This window comes from Thermobia domestica, chromosome 9 (genome assembly GCF_964235325.1).
Source record: "Thermobia domestica chromosome 9, izTheDome1.hap1.1, whole genome shotgun sequence".
NCBI lineage: Eukaryota > Metazoa > Arthropoda > Insecta > Zygentoma > Lepismatidae > Thermobia > Thermobia domestica.
The window spans coordinates 37,862,345-37,886,958 of NC_137462.1; the positions used below are offsets into that span (position 1 = coordinate 37,862,345).

General features: G+C 32.6%; 1 protein-coding gene across 17 annotated transcripts in view; it reads right to left on the minus strand.

Moving 5' to 3' along the window:
• The window catches only part of LOC145694577 (uncharacterized), a 554,274-nt gene that overhangs the window by 264,680 nt on the left and 264,980 nt on the right, over positions 1-24,614 (minus strand). For all 17 annotated transcript variants that reach the window (XM_081770921.1, XM_081770922.1, XM_081770930.1 and 14 more), the window contains 3 exons: positions 9,063-9,206; positions 8,551-8,622; positions 6,379-6,459 (listed from right to left, as the gene is read on the minus strand). In XM_081770921.1, coding sequence (XP_081627047.1) covers positions 6,379-6,459; positions 8,551-8,622; positions 9,063-9,206 — 297 coding nt within the window. The remainder of the gene's footprint in view (positions 1-6,378; positions 6,460-8,550; positions 8,623-9,062; positions 9,207-24,614) is intronic.

Sequence of the window (24,614 nt, forward strand, 5' to 3'; positions counted from 1 at the left end):
TATACAGTAATGTAAAATGAACAAAAACTACTAAAGAGTGCTGTAATAAGAATTATTGTAAAATATTTTATATTATTGTACAATAATATTTTAGTTGTTACTATTAACTGTACATTTCACTATAGATTTAATTTACACATCTACTATATTATGTGTGAAAATTTTGTGTTTTAAAAAGTGTATTGTAATTTAGTATTAAAACTGCCATCACCGCAAGCAACGGGATTGAGCAAAAATATTAATAAGCGTTCTTTGTCGTCTTGCGTGGCATATTAATATTATACATGTTAGTAAAGCATTAATTACATACAATATTTTTCTTGGAATTATTAGAAAATGCAAATGATATTTATCATTCATTTTTACATGCATACATATGAATTTAAGAAGTAAAACTTGATGGCGAAAATAATGACTTAGTCTTACAAAAAGGTAATATGCAACTGGCCGAGGATTGCATGCATTCTACTTCAACTTATAAGAAATCATATTACACTTTCGGTCGAAAAATGTTGTTAATGAATAACAGCTTGCTATTACTCATATTTCATTTTATATATGAAATTCTTTAGTACTTATTACGTACAATTAAAAATGGACTTCTTATTTCTCGACGATATTGACAATATTCTCACAATATTCTTCATTGGAATCATTGCAACGCAACTTTAACAGTTGCACGAATCATGCAGTAGAAACAATTTTGAGGAAAAAATAATTAAGATAATATGAATCATATGCATTAATGAAAAACTAGTTTTTTTTTAATTAATACAGTAAAGTACTTAAAAACTTAATTTTGGTAAACTACCATAGAAAGTAGCCTCTACCTTATAATAATATCGGGCTTTAATTATCTCACTAGTTTTTGCCTTATGTGTACATCAATTGTTCATCAACCAAGGATAGAAATCAATAAAGTTAGAAAATTGACAATAAACGAAAGGAAAGAAAAAAAATTACGTTTATATATTCGGAAAATATAATCGGATAAGTTCGTACAAAGTGGCACAATATCCGAAATGGTTTTGTATTTCTTTGCTGAGTCCTTTCACTATCATTCAGGAGATTTGAGATACTTAATTCAACTGATAAAAGATCAAATATAAGATAATGCATTAGTAAATTACTTTCAAAAAATATACATACATTGTGTATATTATTTGTAATGTATTCATAAGAAAGTCAAGCCTAATCTTGAAATGTCTATCTTGCTAATTCAAGTTTTACACAGAACTATTTTTACTATTATTTTACACTGATTTTTTAGTTGTGAATATATCTTTAAGGATTCTTTCATTAAAAATCAAGAAAGGCAAAATGAATCATAATTATTGTTCATGCCTATTACGTAAATAAAAATAAGAGTTGCTTTCAACAACTCTTACATCTGAATTAACCAAAGTGTAATATAAATTTAACTATGATACATCATAAACTGTTTCGTAAACATATAGAAATACAGCTGGAAAGCTCAGAACGAGATTTAATTTGAAACACGAAAGCACTTATCATACAACAATAGCATTTAAAGCCCGTCCAAACACAAATACTTCAGGAACTTGATCATATGCTGCTCCGGAAAGACTTTATTCTTCCTCAATACATGCAATAAATGATCACAACATACCGGTATTTTGATTCCTTATGGCAACAAAATTACCGATACTAGAATAATTTTGTTAGATCAATCCCAAAGTCTTTTTAAAATTTTCTAATGTTTCATTAACATGCTTAAGCAAAGGAAATATGCTTCAATTTTTTGTGTTCTCAAACTTCCAAAATTTCTTTCTCAGTTCATGCATATAAAATTTATATAAACATTACAATCAAATGAAGTGAAACTGCAAAACGAAGGAACGTAAAAGCGAAAAAGACGAACTACTCAATGAACTTCAATCCCTGCTCAGCATGAAATCATGCGCAGGAAGCAATATACAGATTTAGAAGTACAAAAAGATACAATTCTTCATAAAGATATTGGAAAAGAAAATGTAGAAGGATGTATTGATACCAACAAACATCATCTGTAATACAAATAAGCAATATCGGATGTTCTAAAAATGGCGCTCATAGACCACAGAGCACTATTCTATAAGGCAAAATAAACCAATATATATATATATTTGTATACCTTTCGAGTCCTCGTCTGGAGACGCGAATTGCACTATGTGGTAACGTCGCAGATAAAGAACCACACAGTAGATCTACCAATTCATCAAATAATTACATCGATTTTGTCAGATGACAGTTAAGGTCAATAAACATTGATACTAGCACAACTTATTACCTTAACAATCGATGTAACTGTTTGATGGATTTATAGAGCAAGCTAATGGTTCCAAGTGAATATACGATGTTGCCAAATAGTGAAATTTTGATTCCCCATAGCGGCTGAAGGAGGCCCCGGAGGGCATTCCATTATATAACATTTTCGCTTTATCTTGACCTGTAGAATAGTGCTGTGGTCCGTGGGCGCCATTTTTAGAACACCCGATATATTTACTCCATTAAATTAAAAATTGTCTTAAATAAGAAAGAAAAGTATCTAGAAGAACGATTAATTCTATCTACGAGAAGATTCTCTAGAATTGACTAGGAGAGAGAGAGGAGTACATCTAGAGAAATTAAATATGATATTTTTTGAAGAAAAACTAGGAAAAATAAAATCACAAAGCGCACACTGCATTCTAAAAATATTAATAAAAAAATAATTAGAAGAAATTGAAGAGTCATACATTATTTGATAGAAGCTAAACGATAGAAGCATAATTTCTTTAAAAATCACAAAAAATGTTTTCAAAAAAGAAAGATACAAGGAAAGATACTAATATAAGAAGAGCTGGAACAATAAGAGGAAAATAAATGCAGAAGATTTTAAAATAATGATATGAAAAGTGAAGGCATTGTCTATTTTGTTTATCTACTAATAAAGCTACCTTTCTAACTTGATATTTCAAAATATAGAAAGTAACTTTATTATATATAAGTAAACACCAACAGTATTGAAGAATTCGATATTTAAAATGTAAAATGTAGTATTAATATTAATACTGTTTTGTAATGATGTTTCTTATAATTTTACAATAATTGACTAGATTAGAAAGTTCATATTTTGAAATAGTACACTACATAATACCATGATTATTTTTATACCAATATTTACATTTTATACAAATATACATATATTATATACAATCATAACTAAAACTGGAAAAGAAAAATAACTATAAAACACAATGAAATAAGACTGAAACACAATCTACAGAAAATGTACTAAAAAAAATAAATTGCTGGAAAAGAAAGCACTGGTCCTGTCATAAAAAAGGGAACTATAATACACAGAAACGAACAATAAAAAGGAAAAAAAGATGTGTTGCTTTTTCTACTAAGAGAATAGGCAAGAATTCTAACAAATCTAAATTTCTAAATTCTAGTAAAAAGATCATGCCAAGATAAGGATCTATAATTGTTTTAAAGAAGTTCTACTTGCAAGTAAGTCTAATAATCCAGTAATTTTTGTTACAAAGAAAGAATGTGCTTGCAAAATCTAATTATTCTGTTTCTACTCAGTTAGTTCTTGGAAAAATAAGGGAAGAGTTGAAATAATAAATTCAGAGCGAGAAGCACTTGAGGAAATAGAAACCCAAGCACAGTCTTCTGAGCTGTTAAAAAAAATGACATGGATGTCAGGGATATAAGGTATGGAAAGAAACAATGCAATCTGGAATATAAAGGTTAGGTAAACCAGGAAAAAGGGATTTTATAATAATCATATACTTTTTTTTTATGGCTTCTATGGGAGAGTGATTTTGATTAATGACGAGCAGGTGTCCTCCACCTTGAGGAGACGCGTAGCTGCGGACTTCGCTCCCTGTTAGTCTGTTAAAAGCTGTGGAAAATTACTGCTGCATACGATGCAAACATGAAATTTACGTTCTGGCTGCTCCAAAATAACAAAACAGCAACACACCATATTTGTTTCACCAAAGCTTTAGAAACAGTAAAAAGCAAACAAAAGCAGGAAAAACAAAATAACAGTAGAAAGCTTGCATCCAAATTTTAAATCCAAATCCGTAATAATAATAGAATAAATCTTCTGTATTTAAAAGATACCATATTTGATTAAAAGTAGCAATTATTCTTTAAATTGCACAGTGGACAAGTGAATATTGCTCATACTTCAATGTAAAATATACTATAATCACTACGTCTTGCAATATTGTTGATGATTACGAACCCTATACTTTCTGTAACTCTCACACGTTAGGAACATCATTTTACAGCTGGGTTTGATTATCTATTAAGACAATAGTGAACAAAAAATTTAACAATATACTGTCTTCTTTACCCTAAGCTTTCTCTTCAGTTGCCAGCAATTTATTCAATTAATTTTAATTTGCTTAATTAAAACTATTGAAAACAGTTTTAAATCCTGTGAATATTGTGCCTAAAAGAAGACATTGCTTTTCAAAAATCTGTTTTCTACTTTTCCAATTTTAGAAGAAAAAAGTAGAAAAAATCTACTTTTAGAAAACGTATCAATATAAAGTACATGGTGATTAAAAGTATGCTTGAATGTTATACGCTGAAAGAAATGAGATCATGCGGTACATTTGTAAATTGTCTTTGCAGACACTTTTCTGATAATTAAGTATAAAATTTTAATTTTCTTTCCATTAGCAAATTGTACTACATATTTCAAAGCCTTTATTTAAGCAAGATCATGTATTCTTGTTATCTACGTAAATTTCGTCAACAATACTTAATATTTATACTTCAATTCAGTGGTTCCTAACCAGTGTGTTGCGACATACTGATCTGTCACGCAGTCCTATAGGGTGTGTCGAGAAATATTAGAATTTAAAAGTCATGACGCATTTAATAATAGTGAAAATCAATTTTGAGTCAGATTGTACTAGTCAATACCCTCAGCAATAGCAACAATGCTCCGTAATACATAGAGTCACTACTTTATAGAGATTTGTAGGCTTCCACTATTATAACTTATGTTATTATTACCAGTAATAAAAAAATCAAACAAATATGTTGCGATGTCGGTGAAGTTCAGCAAACTGTGACATCAGCCAAAAAGGTTGGAAACCAATACTTTAACCTATATTACGTTTCTCACGATGCAGAACTTGTGGCCGCTTTGCAATCTGTTCACTTTTCCACATGCAATTTTCAAAATAGATGTAGGACTTAAATTACACATAACAAATATTGTCGAACTATTGTTAATTCTAATGAATAAATAAAATGATAAATAGAACGAGAAATCAATCATGAATTACATAGAGACAAATGTAACTGCGTGATGAACAAATTACCTATAGATCTAAATATCCAAACACAAACATATATATCAAACCAAACAAGTATAAACAGAAAGCATGCAACAAAATTCAATGGCTTTAATTATATATTAATATATTACCTTTGGAAATAATATTTATATTTCAATGTGTAATCTGTAAGCACTCATTACGTACTTCAGTGCAATCAGTTATATATATATATATATATAAGTCCTGAAAACCCTATACGCACGTCCAATGTATACAAAAGAAAGCTGACAAAAACAAAAACAATTTCTTCATTGTATGCTAGTAGTAAGTAAGTTATCTAATCGATGCCTGCAGACATTTCGAATATATTCGCTGAGTCACCAATGCGATTTTCATACTTCATATTTCATAAGGAGCAACTAGCCTCCTACTCTCCTCAAATAAGTCTACTCGTCAAATAAGCTGGTAATCAAATTATCCCCTACTATATTTTCTTTGATTCTGATTCTCTTGTATCTCATATATTTTCTTTCATTTCCGGAAGTTACTATACAGTTAAACTACACTTTTACAGTAAACTCAATAGGTTATTTCAAGTCTTCGACTTCCAGTAATAAAATGAAATAATAATGAAAACAGGAAGCTTGATTTTCATTATATACGGTAATACAAATTCTTGTTACGCATTAGCTGTCACTACAAAGAAACTATTTGAGATTACTTCTGTTCTATTCTTGCCGATTTTACTATGAAATATAGCAAAAACAAATGAAAAATAGGTAGTTTCTTTCTAGATTTTAATGACTTTTCATGTCACGTAACTCTTAGTCATTATAGTTATGCTTCACATGTAAAAATTATTCATTAAACTCACATCATTATTGCAACAAAACTTGATAGATGATTCCTAACAATATTAACATAAGTTATGGCATTATTCAAGTATGATAGTCGTGGAATAACAAAACATAATTATATAGTATCTAGACATAATGCAAACTTGGATGAAGCTTTCATACTGCTAGTGCCTGTAAGAATACTTTAAGCTGGGAAATCATTGGGTTATGCATGCAAATGATAGTCCTACCTGTTATACAGGCACCAGTGACTTTGTCGCATGAAACACCAGGTGGACAATGTTCGCAACCAGTCACAGGAGGATGTTTTCCTTAAATAAAATATGTTTAATTAATAAACAGGTACATAACAAGGGCAATGAATTATATTAATTACTATGTATGAATTTATTTTAAATAAATTTCAAATTACATAAAAGAAATATTTATCAGGTAAAAATATTGTATGTACCACTTTATGTCACGTGTATTATACCATTTTCAGTTAAATTTATAAACTTATATGATTTTATTATCTAAAATTTGAGCTGTCATTTATTTTACAAAACAGATACCGTTTGTGATTCTGAAAACTACAATTATTACTGCATAGAATTAATTTAAATCCTATCAGTTTCCTTTTCAATTTTCCCCTTACTTGAATAAGAACATTTTTCAATTTGTTTCGACATTCTCATATAATAAATATTTTATTCTTATGATAGTTTTCCATGGTAATTTTGTTCGATTTTTTTTTCCGTGAAATATAAATTGGAAAACTTGGTGGTAATATATTCGTTAACACGAAGTTTTACTACTCCTTTTTTTCTTACTGAAAGAAAGTGAATAAAAATAAACTGACGCATTACATATTTGTAATTGTACATAAAAGGTATAACAAAAACAACACGCACTTTATGCTTCTTTTGTACAGAACATACAATCTAATTTTCGGTCATTAGCTACAATCTTAGGTTTGGTGTATGGTATGTAAAAGTTATCAGTAAGGAACATAAGAAAGGAACTTCAAAGATTGTGAAATACAGTTTTAGATTTAAGAAATGCAAATAATTACGAATTATTTTTCATTTTAACCAAAGATCTTACAATGAATTTGGACTCTAACAAGAATCTTAGGAATGATCAAAAGAATGGATCAAAGGGTTGCGATCTTGGCCAAGAAGTTTAGGAATGATTCAAAAAATGTATCAAAAGATTGTGATCTTGGCCAATAATTAGATTTTGGATCAGGGACCACAAAATGTTTGAACAGACCCTAAATCGAGTTTTCGTATCTTTTACGAAATAAGCACATCATACTGAGTTAAGTGATAGTTTGAATTGGCTACACTGTATGTAGTTCTCCAGATATAAGGCCTACAAGAAAATTTTTGACTGAAATATATTGGATCTTTTGATCCAATTATAACTTAAACGAAGCATTGCACAGAACTATGAAACTATACAAAACCACTAACAAAAGAAATACCATATTTAGTTTCTCATACATGAAAATTGTATTAGTATAATTTTAAAGTTGCCAACATTACCATCTTCATTAATTGTAGTGGTAAGAAACAAATTAAAAGTGCAAATGACAGATGGCTTCATAATTAAGAAGATTTCATATTTTTTTAAAAAAATTAAATATCCCCTATTATGTCATTTATAACCAATCTACCATTTACTCAGCCTTAATGTAAAAGTAACTTAGTCGAAGGTTATAACTAATGACCAAAAATTAAGATTGCACAGCTTACAAAAGAAGCTTAAAGTGAGTATTAGTAAGTATTGTGGTTATGTCGCATTTCTGTCCTCAGCAACTGAGGAAAAACTAAATATTTGTGACACTGCTGTTCTCAGAAACTGAAAAAAATATTAGGTACTGTCTATCACTGCTGTTTTAATAATTGTGTGAATGAATTGTTGCACTGTTGACCTTATGATTTGAGGAAACAAAAATCACACTATCGTGTTGCTGTTATTACGCATGTTTTTCATTTAATGAACGTTACAGTTTAAGTGTTCCACTACTGCCCTCAGTAACTGAGGAAGTAACTATTAATCGCACTGATGTCTTTAGTAATAGTAGAAGTAAAGGTAACTTGTGTTTTAATTCTTTTCCCAATAATTGAAAAGAAAAGAAAAGAAAAAAAGCTTATCCCACCGTTGCTTTTACAAAATTGAAAAGATATATAAGTTATCACTGCTGTTTTCAGCAACAGAAAAATTTTGGGTAATAACCTGTCGCACTGTTGTTCTCAGTAACTTACGCAACTAATTCTTTTTATAAAGGATGAAATCTATTGAAAGATGCTTAAAATTATTACATGAATACTATATTTGCCAAATTGTTCTTTTCTTTATTTCAATTTCACCTTTAAAGTGAAACATTGAATTTTGAAAATTATATTCATGCTTACCTTCAGGTATGCAATTGCAGCCATCACAAACCAAAGTAGGCGAACAGTCTCTATTGCGTTGACACTGACATACTGAAAGAGATTTTAAAGAAAAATAGTAATTTATATTCTCTTATATATATCTATCTATATCTATCTATCTATCTATCTATCTATCTATAGATAGATAGATAGATAGTTAGATATAGATATGTATGCATAAAGTTAGGAAAATGAAAACTAAAGTACCTCGTAGGTCTAGCTACAACTTTAGTCAATACAGCAACTATTTACAAAAATTCAAGTCTATTTATTTAATAAGCAAAGTCTTAATTTCTTGAATTCTGTTTTAGTATAAAATATTTTATTTTATATTTTATGGAATTTTATATCTAATATTACACTGAATATCATTTACAGGTTCCCTATTTTTTCTACAACATATTAGAATACTTAATAGTAAAAATAGTATAGCCTAGAAAAAGCACAAAACGTAACTTAAAATTACGGCAGAAAAGACTCCCTATACGAACCTTCAACACAAACTGGTTGATGGTGTTGTACTTGGCAATCCTGATGCGCCTTACAGAGATTGGAAACACTGCAAGGATTCTGACATTTTTCATTGATACATGCATGTTGCTCAGGACAGTCGGAATCATGTTGACAACCAATCACTGAAAATCAAGCACATTTTACCAAATAGGTTAAATTTTACATTGTTTTGTTTGTTTGTTTCTTTCTTTCTTTTTTTTTTTTTTGTTAGCATTGTGAGGTAGATCGTTTTGCTGGAAGTGACTGCCAATTTACTATCTGGTATAAATAACAGATTAAGTATTTAAAATATATATATTTAACTGAAACAAATACTATATACAGGAAAAATGATTTAGAGCCACCAAGTTGAAAAAAGTTGATAAACTAAATACAAAGAAAGCTACGGTGAATTTAACACTTATTTATTCAATCAAAAAATAAAATAACTGAAACTACACAATATTAATATTGTAACACTGCTAACGCATACATTTATACTGTTTAAAATAAGCCATAATACAAAGAGAAAGAGAGAGAAAGGAGATGAGACATAAGCTTTAAGTTAGAATGCAAAGCAACGTTTCTTATAAACACTAAGCGCAGAAGGAAAGGTAAACAGATATGCAGTTAAAATTTTACCTAAACGTTCTTTCTCAATAAGGAGAAAGACATTACAATCACAGCTATGTAATTTGCAAATAGAAGCACTAAATAATTACTATTCTAGATTAAGTAAAGCCTGATAAATTTATTATGTACGCTGCATAAAGATGACATTATAACAAACCATCCAGTAAATTTATAAAGGAGGCCGAGGTGGCACAGTGGTAGAGCTCTGACTTCTGATGCATGGGGTTTCTGGTTCGATTCCAGCTCTGGCCAAGTGAATTTTGTGGTGGACAAACATCTTGTGCATGTATTTTTCTCGGAGGTTCTCGTCCTCCGATAATAGTAATAATAATAATAATAATAATAATAATAATAATAATAATAATAATAATAATAATTAGAGATGCAAAATAGCAGGCTTTTTGGCAATGGATGGTTTTTTTTAAACCCTATAGAAAGCCTGAGTTTTACTTTTTATGACTTTCTCGTTCAAAATTTTTCCACTTTTGTTTTCTTGTAATGGATTCTATATTTAAGAATGTGTGTTTACAATATCCAGTATTTGTGAGTCTTATATTAGTTCGAAGTAGGCTGCCTTGATTAGTCTTGAAACTGGCATTGCAGTTGTTGCCAGCAAGTGCACATCTCAAGTGTCGGTTTGGATGCCTAACCATCTTATCAAGTACCTGAAGGTTTTATATATATACACAGGGTGGTACTAATGGCGCGTTCGTTTTGCCGATAACGGAGGATGGTAAAACATGGATATTTAGATAGATCGCATACTAGTTCCTGTGTAATTCCTTAAACCGCTTGGGATGGATCCTATAGTGTCTGAGGCAATGCGTTTCGAAACGTGATTTTTCGAATTTTCGGCGGTTCATAACTCTGAAAGGAGGCGTTTTTCGACCTATGTTTATTAGAACTTTTTTCTTTCATTTCATATAAGGAATCACCTCCCAAAGTTTGTCGGTAGAGTTGCCTACCACCCTGTATATATTACTGAGTACCTAAATTCAATTTGGCTGGCAGACAGGAGAAAAGTACAATAAACCAATAAACAGATACAATAACCTTTTTGTTCTGGTATAAAATGTTGATTATATATCGTTCTCCGTTCGAGAAACATTCTATTCTGAGCAAAATTAAAAGCTATAAATGGTTATTTTTGATATGATGTTAGTTTAACATCCTTAGTCACAGAATTCCTTATTTTTTCTTTTATATCGTTTTTAAACTTGTGAATAGCGTTTTAAACATTCTTTTTCTCGCTTTAAGGTACTCCAATAAATATAATATATGTATGTTACATTGAAGTTTTAGCTTATTGATTTATTTTAAAAAATAATTTTTCCACGAAATCTAATATATTTTCAGGACAGTTATTGCAAACACTATTAAACTATTTACCAAAATATTTTAGTCGTTGAACGGTAATCTAATAGTTCAATAAACAATTCGTTGAAATTAGAAAATCCACTGTATCCACCGATCTGCACCTACTCGTTCCTATCAAATGATTGATTTTCTTTGATCTTGAATTTTATTAGGATTCTTTTTCTTCAGGATGCAGAAATTAAATATTTTTTCGTGATATAATGGGAAAACAAACGTGAAACGTACTGTCATCTCTACACTGAAATTTATATATATATATATATATATATATATATATATATATATATATATATATATATATATATATATATATATATATATATATATATATATACTTTAAAAAGCAAAACATTTACCAGGTAAAAAAGTCAAAGAAAAAACCTTTTCCAAAAGAACGGTTTTTTTCGATCCATTGCATTTCTAATAATAATATATTTAATATCAAAAAGATTTTTGAACATAATTTGCTGTTCTTCAGATTGCAGTCACATTATACCCGAAAATAAATATATAAAACTTCCTATAAAGTGATAATGGTAATAGATAATAATAGATAATAATGATAATGATAAATACTGATAATAAACTATCATATATCTATCTATCTATCTATCTATCTATCTATCTATATATATATATATATATATATATATATATATATATATCTATCTATATATATATATATATATATATATATATATCGTTCCCCAAGATTACATATTAGGAAAATACGAATTCACGTTTACCCACAAAGAAAAATATATTTTTTAAAAGTCACCATTTGCCAACAGTAACAATTCAATAGTTTACACAATTCAGAAAATTATTGTCAAATAAATTATCATGGAGCTTATGAATTGAACGATGTCTTATGTATTATTTTTTAGATATGATGGCTTGTCATTAAATAAGACCAAGTTTTTCTTAATATTTTAACTGAAAGGGTTGTAGACCACACAAGATTATGTGCTTGGAAATACCGTTTTGTTCGTACTTGTACAAAAGTTAGTCTCTATTCAGTACTTTTCGGTTTCACTTCAATCCTTTACAATCCAAGGATGTAGCTGTAATTTGATTAGTGATTAAGTAAGTAAACAAACATAACCTTATGAATCCTAAGTTAATAATTAAAAATATATTGTATAAAAACCTAAAAAAAAAATGAAACAGAGATGTAATTCGTATTCCTTTAAGCTATTCTAATGAAAATTCAGAAAACAACCCATAAGTCTATTCGGAAAGAGAAATATATTTTATTAGGAACACTATATTATAATATGAACCATAACAAAGACTTTACAGTTGCAAATATAAGCGAGGGATCATAGTTCTAACTTCTTGCTTAATAAATTTATCGATTTTAACGTAATCAAATCCGTAAACATAACAGTAACTGTACGAAGTTGAGTTTACAAGTTGCGTATGTTGTTTAAAACGATGAAACGAATTTTCGCCTTTCTGTCTCTTTCTCTTAACATCTAAGTTTGTATTGTTAATATTGTCTGCTTAACTTTTCCATAGATAATTTTAGTAATGTTCACATTTTGATTGAACATTACAAAGTAATTTAATTCTATTATAACATTTTTTTTTCTAAATATAAAGTTAGCTCACACACTTAAGCAAGAGAGAGAAAAAAGTATCTCTTAGATACTAACTGATTTTTATATTACTTAATTTACGCACATAAAAAAGTTAAAAATATAACAACTTATAAAACGATCGTTTTTGCACCAAACCACCAAAATTCTTCTCAAAAACTGTTAAGTGAAGCAACAAGCTGAAACAAAACTGCTTTTGGAAACAAATTGTTTGTTACTTGCATACAAAGCTGTATAAAAATGTAAGATAACGAAAAGTATCTTTTGTTAAATTTTAGCATACCCTTCTTTCGTATCATACGCATAATAGACACATTCAAAAGCAATGATATTTGTCATATCACAAAAGTCACCACACCAAGCCAAACTTTCTTCTTTCATTGTATATCCTGAGAATCAAACAATTTTGTGAAATTATTTTCATCAACAATGCTGGTAAAGGCTTACCGATAACAGGTTTCAGACTATAAAATGATTGAAATTCCAACATGCTTCTTAAGCGTCTGATATCTTCTGTAGTTGCAAATACAAATACCTGTATTATAATTCAGATACCATATACTGACACGAATGCATTTTCTCAATGTAATGGTTTCACATGCTGAACGAGGAACGATAAGAAATGGGAGTGTCATCAACATATCTACAGAAAGTCCCTCATTGTATTTTTCATACGAATAGGATTCCCAACAACAATAGCAAATATTTACCCATTACCTTCTCCTCAACTGCAAGTCAAACAAACGGCCAATGCAACAATTCCTACTACAGAAAAAAAAAATATTCAATAACTACACACGCATGCAGACCAAGATTTCATCCACATTCTGTACATGTACCATGGCAAGGGAGAAATCAAACCAATCTTTCAAACGAAAACCAAAAGATGACAGTATGCCAAGTGCAGAATAGCTGTATCTTGTTTTTCAGATGTGTAATATTTGGCTTTTGTTTACCTGGGTGTGTAATACAATCTAGAGTTGGAGATCCGCTCTCAGGAGGGCACAGACAGACAGGCCTATGTGTTTGTACTACGCACTCTACGCTATTATTACAAGGATTAAAAACGTAACAAGGATTTTGACATTCATACTTGAAGCACGTTTCATTGTCTTGACAGTCATTATCTGTGAAGCATGCTCGAGATATTTCCGTCATCATTGTACTCTGGAATAAATATTCCGTCGTCTCGTCCGTCCGCTTCTCTTCTGCTCTACCTTCTTTCGTTGGAGTGGTCGTAATGAATCCTTCTGTATACACTGTTGTAGTTGCTTCCTTCGACGTAACTGGCGAAGTTTTTGAAGGATAATAATCCGGTTTAGAAGTGATAACTTGATCACTAATGGTACTAGCAGATTTTTCTAAAGAAACAGTAGTATCAAACAATGAGGTGGGGTAGTATTTGACACCAGTAGAAGCTACAGATATGTCATCTGACGTTGACTTGTTACTTGCTTGCGAAAGAGTAAAATCGACAGCTGTTGTGGTTTTATCTTGTTCTTCTGTTTCCCTCATTCGGGACGTGTAGTCAGTTTCTGATTTCTTTGTACCTCCAGACAACAATTCTAAAGTTCTTGTAGTGACTGTAAATTCTGCTGTTGTGTTTTCAGTTACTAAAGAATAAGTTTCTGAAATTGAAGAAACTGTATCTTCGAAGGAAGGCGTTGAAGAAAGAATTGGTGCTTTTGTTTTAGTGGGTATCTTCATGATATGAGATTCTGTTGAAGACACAGGCTCCTGGGATGTTATAGTATCCACATCAACAAACGAAGTAACTGTTTCGAGGGACTCTTGAGTTGTCTTTTCTGATACAATGGTATCATTAATCAATCTACTTGTAATGTCTTCAACTTTTTCAGTAAATTTTGTAGTAACACTTTCATCCCTTGAAGTCAAAATAGATTGTTCAGTTGAACGTAAGAGATCGGCAGGAACGTCTGTTTCACTCACTTCTTTCATTGTTACAGGTGATGAAACTGTTGTGATACTGCTTGTAGGCAATGTAGAAGATTCAAATGTTTCTCTACTTGATCCAGCAGTAGAAACTCTGGATGTCAATATCACAGAACTTGTAGATCTTTCTTCATCCAATTCAGTAGTTGTGAAAACATTAGGGCTAGTGGTACTATGCTTTGTCGTATATTGTGATGTTCCGGCACTTGAAATATTCAGTGTTTTTAACATTTCGCTTGCAGTAACGGAAATTTCCGTTGTAGACTCTGTACCACTTGTTCTTCTCTCAGGTAAAGTAGTGAACACGGGTGGAACACTGCTATCAGTTCTTATTTCAGAAACGTAAGCAGTTATTCTATCGTCTTGTTTTGTAGTTTCATATTTTTTAGTGGTAAGTTTCATCGAGAATTGAGTTTGAGATAAAGGTGTTGTTGAGTCTGTACTATCATCTATTCTAAATTCTGGAGACATTTCAGTTGTCTGAGAACGGCCAACAATTGTATCAGCTGTCAAATCAGATCCTGTACTACCTCTTGTATCTTGCATTATTGAGACAGTAGTTTCATAATCTGTTGACAAATCTTTATCTGGTGAAGAGGGAAGAGTTGTATCTGGAGTTGAGGTATAAAATTTTGGTAAATCTGAATAAGACGTATCAATAGTACTATAGTCTGTACCAGCTGATGCTTCAATAGACGATAAACTTGTCAAATCGCTCTTGGTCGTAGTTGATCTTTCAGTTTGTAAAGATGAATAATTATATTGAGTTGTAGTCACGTCACTAGACTCATAAGTAGTAATTGATTCTGTTTTATTGTCTTCTGTTTTCTTCGTGGACGCAATATTGCTTGTTGGTGTGGTATCAGTTCTTGCAATACCAGTAGATCTCATTGTTGTCATGGTTTTCATTTCATCTTTAGAGGTGGTTTGGTGAGGTAGTGAAACAGTCTCTTTTGCCAATGTTGAAGGCGTAGAAGTGCTCTCTGAGAACTGTGTTGTGTGAAATTTATCAATAGATGTTAAAGTACTGTACATTACAGGTGTTCCACTACTCTCAGGCATGGTTTCTACTTCTGGAATATTTGTTGTTGTTTCTTTAGTGATTGTTGGATATTTAGTACTTGGCAATTCTGTTATTAATGTTCCGGTGGTTAGAGTTTCAGTATAAGTTGAGACGCTGATTTGGCCGATAGTTTCTGGAGTCGGAGCAGCAGTTTCATCTAAAGTGAACACATGCTTTGGTGTTGTGGATGAACTTGTGTCCTGACTTTGAATTATGGTATATTTTATCACTGGAGTTGTATCTTCTTCCAAGGTAATATCACCTTCTTTTGTTCTCTTCTCCGCTCCTATCGGGTATTTTGATGTCAATGACTCTTCCGTTTCATGTTCTGTTACTAAACTGTCAGTTACGAATTTCTCTGTACTACGTGTATCGTCTTCAGCAGTGAATTTCGTTGACGGTGCCACTGAACTTTGAGTTGTAACTTCTCCTGTACTTGAAAAGGAAACAATTGTTGGTTTTCCTGATTCTGTTGTGGCGAAAATTTCGAAAGTAGTAGGCGATCTCTCAGTTTGTTCCTTTACTGTTGTAAAATATTTTGATGATGTTTCTTCAGTAGCCTCTGTTGGCATATCGAACACAGATGATGATTTTGTTTCAACTTTTCTAGTTGTATAATACGTAGGAACTTCATCTGTTGGAATTTGTGTAATAACTGGTTTCTTCACAAGTTCATCTGGTTTTACAGTACTTGTTATGTTAACAGGAGCTGTCGGATATGGTATTGTAGTAATGGAATATTCCACTGATTTTGATGTTGTCGTTTCTAATCGAGAAACAGACTTTTCTGTTTCAACACTTATCTTTGTTGAAAATTCTGGAGTTAATTTTTCGCTTTCTGCAACCGATGTAGTATTTTCTGCAGCTCTATACGTTGAAGTAGTTAAACCAATTAAATCTCTAACAGGAATATCCTTTTCTGATACTTCCTTTGAAGTTGTAAAATACGATGTTACCACCGGTTCTTCCGTTTCTATCTCAACTGATCTTGTAGTTTCAGATTGCGAAGATACTTTATCGATTTCAGCTTTTCTTGTTGTATAATATGGTACCGACGTTACTTCTTCACTTACATTTCGTGTTACTGACGGACTCGTTACCTCAGTCATTATTTCCCCGAAAGTGGAAATTGTCATTGGTGATTTTATTTTAGGTTCTGCTGAAATTAGAGTTTTATCTGTAATAAATTCTTCTGTCTGAGTAAGTGATACTTCCAGTTCCTGTGTATCAGTAGTTGCGTATTCTGGTAGTTTAGGTTTGATTGTAGAATCTCTTATGGATTGCGATGTTGTTGAATGTAAAGAAGGTCTTTCTGTATCAAATTTTGACGTAATGTAAGTTGTTTCAGCATCACTGTAGTGTGTAACTGGTGTCTCAAATTTAGGTACTGTAGAGAATTCTGCTGATTGTGTAGTCATTTCGTCTGTTTGAGTACGTTTTTCTGCTTCCGATTTAGTTATTGTAATTGAACTATCAATAACTTTTGAAGTTGTAGTTTCTAAGCGTGAAGCTGATCTCTCTGTTTCAACTCTTACTGTTGTTAAGTAAGTTGGTGTCATTGAAGGTTCAGTTGTTTTGTCAGTTAACGTTTCAACTGATCCCGTACTAAATGTCTCCGTTATTGGATGATCCGTACTATAATTTGAAGCTGGTGAAGTAATAGTGGGAGCTGTACTTGTGTATGTCACTGAGTGAGTTGTTCTAGGAAGTTTTATTTCGGTCTCTGTAGTCTTCACATTATCGCTAGAACTTCGATCGGTAATATCTGTTTGAAAATCCGACTTCACAGTAGATAATTCTACAACTGTTGAGTTCGGCACTTCAGTGCCTGACTGTTCTGTTATATTGTATATTGTTTCTGTTTGATTTGTGAAATCGGTTGGCAATCCTATCTCTGCCGAGGTTGATGTATATTTTTGAGTTATGCCTTCTACTCTTGTAAGAGGAAATGAGGATTCTGTTGATTTATCAGAAACAGATGTTGTAATTACATCAAATGGCATTACAGTTTCAGTTTCTTGACGTGAAACAATCTGATCAATTTCTATACTCGTTGTGAAATGGGTGGGATACAATGATTGTTCTGCTTTAATGTCTGTTGACAAAATCGTAGCTGTTGTCCCTATATCTTTTGTACTATACTCTTCTGTACTTTTGTCAGTTTCCGTGATTGAAATAGGAACAATTCTTCGAGTACTAGGATAGATTGGCTGTTCAGTTTGTGACGTAATGCTTGAATATTCGTATTCTGAAACTGTTTCTTCTAGCTCCTTTCCTACCTCTGTAACATATTTCAGCGTTGATACCTCTTCAGTTTGATCCGTATGGCGTTCTGTTGTTTCTGAGTCAGATGGAGATTTCTGAGTGAAATTTGTGATTTCAACTTGTGGTTTAACCGTAACTGTGTGTGAGACAACCTTTGTAGTATCTGTCTTTTCTGCTACAATTTCAGTTGTATCTAATGCTTCAGTGGTTGCAATTACCTCAACTGATTTAGATGCCGCAGTTTCCAAGCTTGAAACAGTCCTCTCTGTTGTTGGTACTGTAGTTTCTTTGATTTCCGTTGAAGTTGCAGTACTTCCAATTCCATCTGTTATTGTGGTATAATATTCACTCGTTACGGATTCGGTAGAAAATGCCAATGGTTTACCACTTATAAATTTGTCGGTCGTACTTGTGAGTTTTGTATACTCTGGTGTATTTATAGTTGGAACACTTGTAATTGTGCTATCGAAATCAGAACTTGATTTTTGCGTTGTTTGGTACGTTGGTGAAAAAGATTCCTGTTTCCTAGTTTCCGTTATTATATAGCTTGGTATTGTGCTAGGTTTACTTGTTTGTTCATATGGAGAGTAGGAGTCGGTAGATGTATATCTTTCAGATGTAGTTGTAGCTTCCCGTTGTGTAGATTCTTTTGTTGTAGCTGTGGTTTTTGGATACTGTGGTGTCGTAGTTTCTTCAGCAGGAACTGGTTTATCATATTCTGAAACTGATTTTTGTGTTTCCACACGAATTGTTGTTTGATACGTAGGTGAAAAAGGTCTTTCTTTTTCAGTTTCCGTTATTATATCGTTGGAAACTGTACTTGGTTTACTTGTCGTTTCATATGGGGAGTAAAATTCAGGAGATGAGTATGTTTGAGATTTAGTAGTAATTTGCTCGGGTGTATATTTGCCTCCTGCAGTTGTGCTTTCTACGTGTTCTAATTTTGTAGTAGTTCCAACCACAGGAATTGTGTTGTCAAATTCTGAAATTGATTTTTGAGTTTCGACTCGAATTGTTGTATAATACGCTGGTGATTCTTGTGTCTGAAAGGTCTTTTGTTTTTCAGTTTCCGTTACAAGGTAGCTGGGTAATGTGCTTGGTTTACTGCTTTCATCTTCTGAAGAGTAGAATTCGGGAGATGTGTGCGTTTCAGATTTGGCAGTAGTTTCGTGTTCAATGTGCTTTCTGGTAAGAGGTGTGGTTTCTGGATATTCCAACTGCACAGTACCACTACTAGGAATTGTATTATCAAATTCTGAAATTGATTTTTGCGTTTCCACTCGAATTGTTGTGTAATATGTTGGTGAAAAAGATTTTCCTTCTTCAGTTTCCGATGTACTTGGTTTAGTTGTTTCTTTCTGCGAAGGATAGAAGTCAGGAGGTGTATATACTTCCGATTTAACAGTAGTTTGTTGTGGTGTATACATCTCTCCTGCAGTTGTGCTTCTTGGATATTCGGGTCTGGCTGTTCCTCTAGTAGGAATTGTATTGTCAAATTCTGAAATTGACTTTTGGGTTTCTACGCGAATTGTTGTATAATACGTTCGTGAAAAATCTTCCTGTCTTTCTGTACTCTTTATTAAATCGCTAGGTATTACAGTAGGTTTAGTTGTGTCCTCACGCAGGGAGTATAATTCAGGAGAGGTATACGTGTCAGATTTGCTAGTAGTTTCTTCTTGTGTGTATTTCCCAGTAATAGATGTGGTTTTTGGATATTCCAACTGCACAGTTCCACTACTAGGAATTGTATTATCGAATTCTGAAATTGATTTTTGCGTTTCCACTCGAATTGTTGTGTAGTAGGTTGGTGAAAAGGTTTTCTCTTCTTCAAATTTCGATACTGCACCTCTGGATGTTGTAGTTGATTTAGTTGTTTCTTCTGGTGAGGAATAAAAGTCAGAAGATTTAGTAGTAGTTTTCTGTGGTGTGTATATGTCTTCTGCAGTTGTACTTCTTGGATATTCAGGTGTGACTGCTCCTCTAACAGGAGTTGTGTTCTCAAATTCCGAAATTGATTTCTGAGTTTCAACGCGAACTGTTGTATAATATGTTGGTGAAAAGTCTTTCTGTTTTCCTGTATCAGTTATTAAATCATCTGAGATGGTACTTGGTTTACTCGTTTCCTCCTGTGGAGAATATAATTCGGATGAATACGTTTGAGTTTTAGTAGTGGTTTCATGTAATGTATGTTCAACTGGTGTAGTTATTTGTCCTGGATATTTTGGATGCATACTCTCACCAGTAGAGAGTGTATGATCAAATTCTGAAATTGATTTTTGTGTTTCCACTCGAATTGTGGTGTAAAAAGTTGATGGTGGTAAACTCGTCTCTTTCTCGATTTCCGTTATAACATCACTTGGTATTGTACTTAGTTTACTTGTTTCAGTTTGTAAAGAGTACACTTCAGAAGGCAAACGTGTTTCAGATTTGGTAGTAAATTCTAAAGATTCATCAGTGATTTTTTGTCCAGTTGTTGTATCTGGTTTAGCAGTTGTATAACCAGTATATTCTGGTTTTCTTGACTTTATAGTTAGATCAATCGGACCTGGAGTAGTAGGTCTTTGTTCAGAAACTGATTTCTCTGTCTCCATTCGTATAGACATGGAGTAAAATGGTAAGGATGTGTCTTCCTTTTTAGTGTCAGTAGTGAAATCAATATATGGTGCATCTGTTGTATATTTTTGCGTCGATTCAGTAAAATATTCTACTGGTTTAACTGAAGATTGTTTTATCGTACTTCCTTCTGCAGTTGTTGAATATTCTGGTTCTGCAATTCTGCTAGTTGTCAGATCCTCAGGTAATGAAGTACTAGCATCAATCCGAGGAATTGGTTTTTCTGTTTGTAATCCTGTAGTTATATCACTGCTCGTTACTGAGGACTCAAAAGTTTCACCTTGGGTTGTTAGCTCATCCGATGTTCTACTTGCTCTGGTAGTTTCTATTTCTGGACTGACAAGTTTGCGTGTTGACGAGGTTTCGTACTTTTCTGACGTTGTCTCTTGTTTTGAACTTGAGGTTGTTGGATATTGGGGTTTTCCAATTCCTGGTGTTGTAGGAACATCAGTCAAAGTTGGAATTTGTGTGTCAGCATCTGAAATTGATTTCTGTGTTTCTACTCTGATTGTTGTGAAATAAGTTGGAAAGGAATACTCTTCTTCTTCTGCTTTTGTCATGCTATCAACGCCTGTCGAACTTGGTTTAGTTGTTTCCGTTTCTTGAGTTTGGGACTCAGGAGTTGAGTAAATATCGGAAGTCGTAGTTTCTCTTAAGGACTTATCTGTCAATTTCGATGTAGTAATTGATTCCTTTTGAGTAGTTGCATAATCTACGTATTCTGTTTGTTTTATTTCTCCTGTTGTCATTGTATCGATTGGTTTCGGTGTCAAAGTTTTTGGTTGGGAAATCAGTATTTCCGTTACATCATGTACTGATGTGTAATAAGAGGGTGTGGTGCCTTCCTTAGTTGGTACTATATCTTCCTCCGTTTTTTCAGTTTGTGTAACATAGTGCTTAGATGTTGAGTATAACTCGAATGGTGTGGCTGTCGTTTCTTCCGATGTACTTCTATCCGTTGTTCTTGTTGTATCTGGATACTCTGGTTTTATGCTTTTGACTGTTGGACTTGTAGTATCAACTTGTTGAATTGATTTTTGTGTTTCTACTCTAATTGTTGTAAAAGAAGTTATTGGCAAAGTCCCATCTTTTTCAGTCTCTGTTTTTAAATCACTGGACGTTATTCGCGCTCTTGTTGTTTCGGGCTTTACAGTGTAAAATTCTGAAGATGAATATACGTCAGTAGTTACTCTCTCGTGTTCGTCTGTAATTTTTTGAGTTGTACTTTCCTTTTTCGTTGAATAATCTTCATATTTTGTTCTTCTAGTTTCTCCATAAGTAATGATTTCATCTGCTTTTGGAGTCATTCCTGTTTGCTGTGGAACTGACTTCTCTGTCTCTACTCGTATTGATGTAGAATAAAGTTGTGTTAAAGGCTCTTCCGTTCCATGTTGAATATTAGAGTCAAAAGGTATTGTGGTCCTTTCTGTTTGTGCACTATAGTGTTTAGGTTCAGTAGAAAATTCTGATGGCTGTGTTATAATCTCCGGAAGAGTGATATTCTCTGTTGTAACTGTGCTTTTTAGATACTCTGGCTGTGTAGATTTACTAGATGGAATTGAGGTATCAATTTCTGATATCGATTTCTCAGTTTCCACTCTGATAGTAGTATAGTAAGTTGGTGAAAATACTTTTTCTTTTGTTTCCACTGAAAGATCAGTTGATGTCAAATAAGTAGACGAAACTACGTCTCTACTACTACTTTCAGAGATGAAGTCAGTACTTTTTCTGGTTTCTGGACTAGAATATTCTGTCGTTGAATAATATTCAGATTCTGTAGTGAATTTTGATGACGTTGTACTTTTATGTGGAACAGTACTCTCCGATATGCTTGTTGTGTACGGATATTTTTGTTTGGTTGTCTCAGCAGTCACAACATCAGCTGATTGAGTTGTAGTGTCAGAGCCAGAGAATGATTTTTGCGTCTCTACTCTAATTGTTGTGAAATACGTTGGAGAGGAACGATCAATTTTAGATTCTCTAGAAACGTCACTAACGGTTGTACTGTCAATAGTTGAAGCATAGAATTTAGAATCAGTACTAGTTTCTTTAGTAGTTTCCTGTGTCGTTGTTTTGACTTCAGAAGCGTCCTGTTGAGAATACTCTGATGTAGTCATATCAACCATTTTTGAATCTGTTGTATCAATATGCGGTAAAGATTTTTCTGTTTCAATTCTTACTGTTGTGAAGTAAGTAGGAGGATAAGAGGGACTTGCGTATGCTTCTGTGGCGTCAGAATGAGCGCTACTTGCAATGGATTCAGTCTCTGGAGCTCTGTACTTATAAGTTGAAGGAACTTCATATTTTGTTGTAGGAACAATTGGTTCCGTAACAGAAACCTCGGATTTTGAACTTGAAATTTTCGTTTCTTTTCTAGTAATGTAATCTGTCAGAAATTCCGATGCTGTGATCATCGTGTCCTCAATGGGTTTTGAAGTTGTAGGCTCTAATTTTGATTCTGATTTTTCCGTTCTCACTCTAATAGTAGTAGCATAATCTGTTGGCATTAATTTTTCAGTAGTTGTTTCTGTGATGTATTCAATAGGAATGGTGCTTCTTTCATCACTTTTTGAAGGTTCTGTAACATTATATATTGATGCAGGCTTTAAATCAGGTTCTGTCGAAATTGTAGGCAAGTCTGCTTTCGATGAACTTGATAAAGTAGTGGGTTCGTAAGGTGTTATGGTGGGCTTTTGAGATTCTTTTGTGATCTTACCTGTGTCATTTGTGGTAGTGGTAACTATTTGAGAAACGGATTTTTCTGTTTCCACCCTTATTGTTGTAATATATGTAGACAATTCTTCTTGTCCCGTAGATACTGTAGCTGGTGTATCTGAATCCGTAGAGTGGTATTTCTTGGTTGTAGTAGTATTTTCAAAGTATTGATCTTCAGGTAATGTCACCCTTTCTGACTGATCCATTATCAGCTTCGTCGTAGTCTCAACATATTTCGGTTGTTCCCCATGAATAGTTGAAGATGAGCTTGATGTTGTTTCTATTTCTGATACAGTGGATGTTTCTAACGCTTTTGGAATTGTAGTCTCTGGTGTTTCAGTAACCATTCCCGTTGTTGTGAACGTTGGGATTAATTTTGTTTCTTGAACTTGAACTGTAGATACTCCAGAAAGCTGAGTACTTGCAAAATCCAATTCGGTTTCGGTTATAGTATATTTACGTATTCCACTAGTGGACAATTGTTGGAGTATTGAGGTAGAAACTGTACTGTCAGTATCTAATTGTGACGTCTTCATTATTGTTCTTCCTATAGTGCTGTATTGCGGAGACGTTTGTTCTTCAACTGATTTAGTTGTAAATTCTGTTTCCGTGTAAGGTTTTCTAGTTGGAACACGAGCAGTAGAAAGGAGATTATCTACTTCGAATCTCTTTATTTCCGAAGTAGTTGTTTTCGGGTACTCTTCAGTTACATGTTCTTTAGGACTTATTGTTGATTCTGCACTCACTGATGTTGTATAATGTTCAGATGACGTATCTTTCATTATTGCTTTTGTGTGGCTTTTAATAGGTTCCTCTGGAGTAATTTCTTCTGTTGATGATAATTGTGTTGTTTCAATTTCACGATCAGTTGTTATATCGATTTGCTTAGTTTTGTTTTCAATAGGTAAAAATGTTGATTCTGTTTCTAAAGTCTCATGCGAAAAAGTTGGAGTAGATATTCCATATTCAGGACTAGTTAGATACTGAGTTATATTTTCAGTTGTACTTCCATCACGTGCTTCTGTGGTATTGTACTGAACGAATGTAATCGCTTCCGTTGTATGGATTTCTTTTTGTTGTTTTTGTTCGGTGCTGGTAGTTCCATATGGTTCAGTTGACAGTGGCATTTCAGTGTCACTTAATACAGTGTAAGGTTTTGTGGTGTAGCTTGGTGAATCTGTTACTATTTCCGTAATAATACCGTGTGTTGATTCTGTTTCATTAAGTTTAGCTGTATGTTCTGTCGCAGAAGTATAATTCGTACCAGTTGCTGTAGATTCCGTCTCTGTACTTGTTGAAGGTATGTCATATGTAGTTGTTATGTCTTCAAG